The sequence below is a fragment of the Siniperca chuatsi genome, linkage group LG16 (genome assembly GCF_020085105.1).
Source record: "Siniperca chuatsi isolate FFG_IHB_CAS linkage group LG16, ASM2008510v1, whole genome shotgun sequence".
Classification (NCBI taxonomy): Eukaryota; Metazoa; Chordata; class Actinopteri; order Centrarchiformes; family Sinipercidae; genus Siniperca; species Siniperca chuatsi.
This window is the reverse complement of record NC_058057.1, coordinates 23,865,782-23,876,081: the sequence shown is the minus strand read 5'-3', so window position 1 is coordinate 23,876,081 and position 10,300 is coordinate 23,865,782. Positions and strand designations below refer to the sequence as shown.

Genomic DNA, 10,300 nt, shown 5'->3' with positions numbered 1-10,300 from the left:
TGTGTTTCTATGTATGTATGTATGTATGTATGTATTTCTATGCATGTATTTATGTATGTGTTTTTATATGCATACATACAGTAGACATTCCCTCGTTTATATATACAACCTTTATTTAATCAGTTTCAGCTCATTGAAATCAAGATCTCTTTTGCAGGCGGGACCTTAGTACAGCAGATTGAAAGAAAAACAAATATAGACAGACATGGTGGTGGAGATCACTGTCTAACAGGTTGGTCCAAAATCCTCCATAGGTGTGAAACTGGGTTGAGATCTGGTGACTGTAAAGGCTGTAGCATTTTATTCACATAATTTTAATACTCACCAAACCATTCACTGAGCCCTGGTGCATGGAAGCATCTGCATTTGATATGTTTATCGACTCTTTTATTCAGATTTTTCCTTTTAATTTGTTCCCTGTTTGAGTGTGTGTGTGTGTGTGTGTATATATATATACTTTTCTAATCTACTTATTGTCTTGTCCATTAGACCCAAGACATCACCACAACACGTGCTGCTGTCCTGCAATGTCTGCCCCTGTATCTTGGACATGTTTCCAGTGAGTTATTCCTTAGCTGCTCGGTTATTGCAGTCATTCATAATGATCACATTGTGCCCAGCGTGCGGTGTGTATTTTAGTACATAGTCAAACCTCAGCTTCACTTCTCAGTTTTCATAAAAAAAACATGATCACACTTTGATTGATCACTTTGATAATGCATGATGTTGTATAAGTAATTTTACATCTTCGTCTATGGTGAAAATGTTTGTTATTTATGTTAATTTCTGCCTGACGTTAACATTTGTTGTGTTTAGAGGGTTATATCTCTAAATTGCAACTATATATGTATTATTATATGATTTTGCTTAACAAAGTTAGAGCCAAATCTGAGCTTCCCAGATGAAGTTGTATAGCTATGTGTCCTACTACCATTTAGGCAAAAATTGGTTTTGCTGAGTATTTTGGGTGTTACTTAAACCACTGATTTCACCCCCTTTGTTGTTATATATGTTTCACAACATCCCATTTCTTAAAAAAGACACATTGGAGATTTTAAAAAAGCATGGCTGTGTTTTGTTGTACTTTGGGCAGGGATATGTTTTAAATATATATTTGAGAATTTGCTGCGATGCTGTTTGTTCTGGAAACTGTGATGCCAGGTGAGCGGCAGCAGTAGAGACAGATAGATGGCTTAGTGCTGATTTATTTTCTGTGACTTAATTGATTCCTTCAGTCACTTTGATTACAGGAGTGAACACACTATAACCATAGGTCATAACGTAGTTCCTTGTCTTCTTTTATTTTTGAATGCAGGATTCGGACACAGCAGTTGACTTCACCCAGATGCCTGTTGGGGTTCTTGCAGTCATGCCTGAGGACAGGCCACAAGAGCTAAACACCATTGCAATCATCCTTGAAGGAAACATTGTCATGGATAAAATTCCCATGCACTCTATCTGGATCACCCAAAAGGTATGAACAACACAAGCTCAGCTCAAAACTGCAAACATTAAAAAATGCTCTTGTAGTAGTGGCTAGGGATAGCTATACTGGTTGTCTATAAATGAGTGTGGTGTGTGAGTATATGATAGAGCTGAATAATTTAACATTAATGAATGTTGTTTTGAAAAAGGTAAACTGTGACAAAATACTATTATAAATGAAGTTTTGTGGTGCTGCAGAGACGTCCAGGTCTACATACTGTATTCTCCAAAAATAAGAAAAAATGTTTGATGGTTTGGTACACAACTAGGCAAGAATGAGCCCTCCCAAAATAATTTTAAAAAGTTTATTTTTTTAAAAACACTTTTTTTGGGGTCAGCCTTAGTAGGAGTGTTTGAGAGGGAGCTGAATGTATGTGAGGTTAACTGTGTCCCAAAAACATTTCATACGCAACTGGCTCAGTATTTTGAGTGTACAGTTGTAATAATTGAATTTGACTATACTGTCTGCGATACATTAGTGCTCACATCTTTAAAAAAAAAGTACAGCTTAATCAAATAATGCATGTTCATTCTAAACACAATCATTTCACACAACTTTAAAAGTTATTTTACTTACTTTCCCGAAGGTAATCGGTTTCCTGATATTTAAATAAACTTGTTAAAATTCAGTGTAGAAAAGTAGAGTGGGTCAGGCACATTTTACAATCTTACAGCAACGTGATCAGGATGTAACAGAATCTGATATGTCTGACATGTTGTCATCACATGACAAACCTGAATAATTAACCCTCTGGTAAACATTTTATGGTCAGGTCAAATACCACCTATTTGGTAAACGCCTAGAATTATTTGCTTAACACAATTGTGACCCAGATCTGGAGCATGTATGTGTATACGCCTCAGAGCCGTCTCGTCAGACTACAGGTGATGAAGCTTCCTAGAGCCAGGCCGGTGATGAAGATGAGGACGAGGCCAAATCTGTGAGAGCTCATTGATGACGCCTTCTGCATGGACAACACCGCCAGCTCCGAGAAACTGTTGATCTGTGGAGAGACAGCTCTGATCACATGGTACATCACAATCACCCCAGGAGAAAATATTTTAAGTTATGTAAAACATTTGCTACTACTTTTATGAATTCAGATATTAAATTGATTAGAAAAACTTGTCAATCTGTTGTCTACAGAATGGTTTATTGTTGGTGCAGGAGGTAAAAACAGGACTTTATATCCTTGTAAGACTCATTATAGGAATAATGTAAAACAAATTATTTTTGGAATTAGTGTCTATGACTTATACATTCATTCTTAGGCCATGTTGCTGTTTGGGTAGGTTTTCGATTGGGTCCAACATTAGATAAATTAAACAATGACGGCAGAGTTTCTCCGTTAAGTGGTTATTTCTGCTTTAGAACAAAACCGCCATGAAACTCAGCGAATAAATTTTTATTTCTCACATTCACTTGCTAGCTCGTTCGCGCACTCTCCCCCCCCTTTTTTTTTTTTAAACACAGGAAGCTGACAACATTATTTACATAAATTAACATTACAAGAATTATCCATCTGTCTTCCTAATATTAACACAAGTGGCACGGTAAGCAAACCTGTGTGAATGAAGCTGTAGACGAGTTGAAGCAGCCTCTGGGTTTGTGTTTGACCAATCAGTGACGTTCAGAAACTTGTAGAACTAGGTGATACTAAATCCAAGTTCCAGGTACTCTCGGGGGGAAAATGCAACAGCTCATTTACCGCACAGCAAACACAATTAATAAAGCAGGACATGTGTTTAGATAAGCACTGGGCTTGTGTCGATTATATATTAACGATTAAAGGGATGATCGACGATTGGTTTTTCCTACGCAGATATTAAGGCGAAATTAACTAACTTACTATAAAAAAATAATCTACTGTGCATTTGAGATGAGCTGAGTCAAGTTAATCAGAGTGAATTTTAAATGCTTGATTACAAACCAGTTTGCTGTCTCTTTTCCATGGATCTGACTACACATCTCCGTTCACCATATGCCTGCCTAAACTACTAGGTAGGTAGTAGAATAGGGGGTACTAAAAACACTGATGTTCCCCTGTGAGTGTGACTACAGGGGCTGGAGTTTTCTTATTTTTAATCATTCATTAACAGACAATTGATGCCAATGTTTTGCACACGCTTAGGTCATGGCTGGCTAATTTTATTTTGTTAATGAAGGAAAGCAGAGGCACTTTAAGTTAAAAGTAAAAACTACTTTTATATAATTAAAAACTGCTGTACAGATTTATTTTTTAATATCGTGGTATTATTGAAAATCTTGCATCCAAATTAAATTCTAACATCAATAATAATTTAATAAAAACAAATTCTGCTATCACTACTAAAATTGTTATTAAGGTAATAAAAATATGTTAACAGTAGAAATGTGTTTATTCACCCATAAACAGTTAAGCCCAGCTTGGGAGAGTTTTGCAGCCTCAGAGGAATGGTGAACCCGCAGGTTTGCAAATAAATTAGTGGTCTGCATGTCCTTCACTGGCAGATAGGTTGTGTAATATTCTTAGGCTCACCTTTGGCATCTGGGTAAAACCCTTAATATCCCCAAAAACAAGGTGTTAGGTTTTTCTTTGACACTAGTCATACATGCTGGCATTTCACTGGTGTGTTGTGACGTAACTCCCCCCACCGCCCCCTAGCAATCGGATCACCTATCGGGGATCTCGGGTAACCACGATTGGACGACATGAAAGTAGAAACGATCGCCGATTGGTCTAATAAGCACCGCAAGGAAGTGTGTTTGAATACAGGTAATATTCAGATTCCTGTTTAGTCCTTAACTTCTCCTTAGTAGTTCCTGAACCATCAGAAAGTTCCGGCGGTACATATAGTCAGGCTAAATGAATAAAGTGTTCAATGTTCTTCCAATATATCTGTGACCACAAAACTAATGTAGAGGAAAGTGCTCTGAAAGAAAGGAAGGCCTATCATACCCATCCTCCATGATCCCCAATCCAGCCCAGGAGATTGTTTCTGAAAAAATCCATGGTCCACATCAGGATCTCCATCACTGACTGAGGGAGATGAGCCTCCACCATCTGATGGACACACACACCAAAAACACGTGGTTTGTATTCAAAGTTAAGCTGCTGCCAAACTCAGGAGTTCCTTTCTGCAAAAACTGCAATAAACGGTAACAGTCATTTTACACACCAGTACACTATATGGCCAAAGCATGTGGACACCTGAACATTACACCCATGTGTGACTATTGAACACGTCATCCCAAAGTTAGTTATTAATACTCAGTAAAATGTGCTAAAAGTTGGGTGAGCCATATGGCCTATGGAAGCCCAGTATGCATGTCCTATCATTAGGCCCTGCAGTGGGTATCAGGCTGAGCCCTCTGACAGGTGACATACCTTTAAATCCTACTCTCACCCAAGCAAAGAGCAGATACTTAGCAGCAGGACCCGGCCCTGTATCTGTTTAGGCTAAACTACCGTCCAGCCGCCATCTCTGTTGATCTGTTTCCACTAGTATTACCAATAACCACTAGTTAGCAACCCATCTGGTATGAGAACCTTTTCATGAATCATGCCCCTTGACCTGTGCTACCAAAGAAAAAAACATGGTTTCAATATGAAGTTGTGTGAGTGTAAGAGTGCAGTCAGTTTACAGGGTCATCAGGTGGGCACCATCTCAATAACTGCTGTTTGGTTGAGCTGGGCCCACGACACTGAGAACCACCACCCTCTTTACCTGCACCAGCAACTTGTATTCACTTGTAAGCTACCATCATCAGCTAACAACATATTAAGCCAACCAGCCACTTCAGCTACTTTATCCTAGCAAGCAACACACCATACCCGTCTATCTATAATGTCACCAGCTAACATTACAAGTTTAAGATTCTGCACTTAACCTATCTTTGCCTCAGTCACCTTTCTTCTATCCACCAGCCATTCACTGGAACTGGCTGTAGTGACTGCCATGAGCATTAATGTGCTGCTATGACAGCCTCCACTCTTCTGGTTTCAGTCTTTCCAACAGATTTTGGGACTTGAAGTTGCTCCCATTCAACCACAAGAGCATTGAGCATGAAAAAATCTCTCTCAAGTCTTCTGAATAACGATACACGAAACATTCACAGTCACATATTTGCTAAAATGCAGGCGCAGGGTGATCACAAGCAGCAGATGTCAATCCACACAACACCACACATTCCCTCTTTTAAAAGGACGATAAAAGGCAAAATATCACAGCAGATATTCCTTGTTGCTGGGAAACAAGGTGGATAGGCAGTTGCTTATACTTGCTTATCTAGAAAACTCAGCGTCAGGCAGGTGTTCTGAAAATCCGCTGGTGCACAGGAAGCGATGTAACACTTCAAGAAGCATTTGACAGTCAACAGAAGTACTGATCTCTACAGCTGAACAGAAAAGACAACCTTCCTCATAGAGAAGCAAGTCACAACACTGCCCACACTTTGATGGATAAATGATATTCGAGCAGTGCATGACTGCGCTCTAATGACTTTAAAGATGTCATCAAAAATACAAGGACCACTTTAGATTTTCCCATGATCCATTCTGATCTGCAGCAAAAAGAAGCTAACCCACCCTGACAGCCAGCCTGCTGGCAACATAGATGAGCACAACGATCCTCTCCCAGGTGATGCCATGTTGAAAAACTTTGTCTGCCACTTCCTTAAATCTGTCCCACTTAGAGCCGGAGCAAGATGCCACCCCATCTATCGCACTGCGAAAGAGACACAAGAGAGGACGGAGGACAGTTTAAGTTTAAACAAAACTTTTTCAAAAAACTTAAAGCCAGTGCCATCGAGGTTTCCATATTCTACCATGAACTCTGAGATTAAGTGGCTGAGAGACTCACTCTTGGAACTCCTTGTCGTCTTTTAACTTGTCGCCGATGATGCTGATCATTTTGCCCAGCTGGAACACTATCTTCTGCTCCTGCTCAGTCTTTACATCCACAGCCAGTGGAGTGAGGGGCGCGACGTCCTCCGAGGGCATGTCCTTCAGCGCCTCATTTATCACCCTGGAAGAGAACAGGACATTACAATGCAGGCCCATTTCCAAACTGACCCCTACTCACTAACCCTATAATGTGGCCAGACACTCCATTCGAAGTCCCTTTTTTTAAATTAACTGATGTGTGCATATATGGGCACGAGACAAATCAAAGTTAGCTTGGGACAAAGTGATGGCTCCTTTTACTGTACATTGTGATTTTTAGCAGCGTATTGCTGCCACCATGACAACAATAATATTTGCGCAGTTTCTTGTTAGAACGGGAAAAGTTTTTCATTTAAAGATCCTTTTCACATTACATAAAGTTAATTTTCATTTTATTATGACAGATTTTCTTGTAATTACTACATACCAAATTATACAGATTATTAAACTTGACTGACCTTCTTTTGTTCCATGATAGCCCAGTAATCAGGCCTATTGATTATATTATTATTATTATTATTATTATTATTATAAACAAAAGGTCAGTTTCAGGTGAAACTAGGCAGGGTAACAGCAGACACTCAGGAAGACTCCTTCCTGAGGGCGTCGCCTAAGCAACAGAGTAGCTTAAATTTCTGAGTTATCAGACCATTTTCACAATTGATAATGACTTCCGGATGGGAGCCGAAACGTCTTGATTCTGAAAACAGTGTCCAGATGACTACGACTGAAACCTTTTCTACGATGGAACACTCCTGGACGAATGAGGGACTACACCGTCTTATTCTTGTCATAATGTATCACTTAATTTTGTTGCATCACAAAACCTTGTCGTTATGTCACAAAATCAACGTATCTCATTAAAGAAGAATCATGTCTTAATATAACATGAGTTGGTTTGTTGTTATGGCGAGAAAAAGATCCAGTTAACGCCTAGAGACACTGCCGCTTCATAACATGATTGATGCAGACATGTGGCGGGATGTTTTCATGCATTATGGCTGTGAGCTGCTTTCCTACTGTTCTGTGCACCTATAAGTAACTATCTTATGGCTACAGCTTGTTTAGGTTTCAATTTGTGTAGCAAACTAAACGTAAATGATAGGGGTGAGTCATATCACGATATTTACGGTACAGTGACATGTTGATCTATTTACGTCATTACAGAAGCAACACATGCCTGAAAACGAATGTAACGTTGCTGCTGGCTCCACTGTGGAGGAGTGCGTTTAAAAAAAAAAAATAGAACAACTTGAGTGGTGTGGACGGGTTTTGATAACATGAACTTTCAGAGAAAAAGAGCAGAGGCACCACACAACATATTCCATCATCTAGTAACTACACTGACCGCGAGACAAACACAATTGTTTCCTGGGTGTATACATGTATGTATATAAATAACTTTATATTGTTTTATTTTATGTTACCCTATTTTAATATGGATTGAAATAGGCTTATCTGTTATGTTCTATGTGTGTAGCATGAAGAGACTTGTAAATTACCTTGTATATCTGTAAATCCGACCTTTTCTATTAATTGTGTTCCCTATATGAGTCACGACACAGTGTGATTTCCTGTAAGGCGGTAACTGCTGTTAATATGAAATGAAACTGAAACTTGCTTTAAATAAAGAATTGAAGATGCTGAGTTGGGTTAGAAAATTTTACGTTTTCATTTCATTTCAAACCTGCAACACCGACTTTTACAAAACGACTGCTTAGTAAGTGAAGTGAAAGTAAAACAATCAATCAGCCCAAAATGTACTATTATGCCAAAGAAATTCACATTTGAGAACAGCGATTTGTCGATCAATTATCTAAACTGTTGCTTCTTTTGTGCAGCTTGGCTTATCAATTAATTGACTAATCATTTCAGCTCTAGCTTCGATCTGATGTGTGGACCCATCCAGATGTCATCACAGCTGGTGGCAGGAAATTTACCTTTTTTCTGTTTTTAATTAAAAAATATCTAGAAAACGGCACAAAATTTATTTTAATGTAATATAACCGCATTTGCTAAACTAATCGATGGAACAGACCTGGATGATGATTAAGTAGAGCTGAAACAATTAGTTGATTAATCGTTTTCTTGGTTTTACATCATTGTAAACTGAATAGGCTATATTTGGGTTTTGAGTGTTGATCACCTTGGTCTAGAAACTTGTGAACAGGCTTTTTCCCTCCACACATTATTGACTAATCAATTAATCAACTGAAAAAATATTCAAGAGATTAATAGATATTGCAAATATGCATTGGCTGCAGCCCCAATATTAAAGTATAACAAAAATCTTAATTTGTAAACAATAATAGGCTCCTACTATCTCCTACTTTGTGGCTGCTGTTTGCTTTTTCATTCATTTAGACAACATCAAAGTGTAACACAATTTAACACACACAATAATAACGTTTAAAAAGAAAAAAGGAAACTTACTCTTTGATCAGGGCCTCCCCTATCCTCTCATCTGTGGATTAATGAAACCAACATTAGTGAATACTAGTTACTCAAGTTAAAACTGTTACAAGACAGCTGACTCTCTAAAGCGTTATCAAACTGATAACTTTCAGCGGCGGGCCAATGTTAAAGTTGAAAATAATGCTTCATCAAACTTACCTGACATGCCGTTTGCTTCGCACGTCATAGTTAAAAAAAACAAAAAAACAACAACAACAAAAACAACTGCTTTACAAAACTTCTGGAGAAACTTCCCTCAGAAACTCTGCTTCCCTCCCTTCACTGTCAGGTAAAACCTTTTCGTTTTGAGCATCGATATATAGACAATCAAGTTCATTAATCATTCAGGTTGTGTTGCTGAGCTTGTACTGCTGTGGCACGGTTCCCGTATGGCGACGCTATCTGCCTCTCCGGTGCAACGCCGCTCCTAACATTTAAACTTCCGGGTGCTGCCATTGTTGTGTGACGTCAGACAACTGATTCGCAGCTGCGTTCAAGACAACTCGGAACTCCGACCATTACTAGAAAGCGTAAAGTAAAAGGCAACTTAAAGTATATTTGCCTGTATTTAATTAAAGTAATACATACTGTCATATCATAAAACCTGTTCTGCATGTTAACTGATGTCACAATATGGCACCAATGTTGTTAGGTAGCTGGTTACGGTAAACAATCTCTGAAAGTAATCTTCTCTGCACAAATGCGATTCGAGAAAACGTTAAAAATGCCACAAAACCATTAGGAAATATACATCAGTTTGTCACAGTCATTCATGTTTTTGTCTACATTTGGCGTTGTGCACCTGGGACATTCAGACTTCCCACTATGAATGGAATGCAGCATTAGGTGTGTTTTACCTGTCTGTTGTCCTGATGGACAGATACCATCACCAGTGGCTCACTGTGAAGGAATGCAGCATTAGGTGTGTTTTACCTGTCTGTTGTCCAGATGGACAGATACCATCACCAGTAGCTCAGTTAGCCGTGCAGCTAGCAGTCCGTGGTCCGCCCGCCCCCGGTTCCCCTTCCGGCGCCGCTCCCGCCAGCATTCCCCGCTTAAATTGCGTGACGTAGCGGGCTGAGAGGTTTTTGCCACTTCACTTTGAAAATCTCCTTTTGCAGGCATTTATATTCAGACTTACAGCTAGGGCAGGTGACGTTGGAGAAACTAGCAGATTTTGAAAATATCCAACCGCCTCCCTCCAAAGCCACGCCTCCAAAAACACGTTCATGCGCAGTGAGTGCACGTGCAGGGTGCGCGCAGGTAGACAGGTAGGCAGACCGGATGGGCTTATTACAGGCCTCAGACAACCACAGATACCGGATTTTTATTTATTTTTTTAACATTTCAGAGCATTTGATTTATTGATCGCTGTCGGGATGTTAAGGGTCCAAACGTGCTTTTGTTTAAAATGTATTGACAAATTAAATAAAATG

At 39.2% G+C, this 10,300-nt stretch overlaps 1 protein-coding gene and 1 long non-coding RNA gene across 4 annotated transcripts; one reads left to right on the top strand and one right to left on the bottom strand.

Moving 5' to 3' along the window:
• The first annotated feature begins 31 nt into the window (after window positions 1-31).
• On the top strand, window positions 32-1,634 carry LOC122862993. The gene is made up of 3 exons (XR_006374888.1): window positions 32-232; window positions 490-559; window positions 1,316-1,634. It is a non-coding gene; the product is annotated as an uncharacterized LOC122862993 (long non-coding RNA).
• A 142-nt stretch (window positions 1,635-1,776) lies between these two features.
• On the bottom strand, window positions 1,777-10,021 carry LOC122862992 (apoptosis regulator BAX-like). Of its 3 annotated transcripts, none has more exons than XM_044168973.1 (6): window positions 9,722-10,021; window positions 8,844-8,874; window positions 6,328-6,492; window positions 6,054-6,192; window positions 4,425-4,529; window positions 1,777-2,489 (listed from the first exon to the last, which is right to left on the bottom strand). In XM_044168973.1, exons 3-6 carry the CDS (start codon window positions 6,465-6,467, stop codon window positions 2,346-2,348), a joined length of 528 nt encoding a protein of 175 aa, XP_044024908.1. In that variant the 5' UTR covers window positions 6,468-6,492; window positions 8,844-8,874; window positions 9,722-10,021; the 3' UTR covers window positions 1,777-2,345. The 3 variants fall into 3 exon arrangements, with proteins under 3 accessions (XP_044024908.1, XP_044024907.1, XP_044024906.1); XM_044168972.1 differs by having other exon boundaries at window positions 9,798-10,020; XM_044168971.1 differs by lacking the exon at window positions 9,722-10,021 and adding an exon at window positions 9,024-9,433.
• Between the last annotated feature and the right edge of the window lie 279 nt (window positions 10,022-10,300).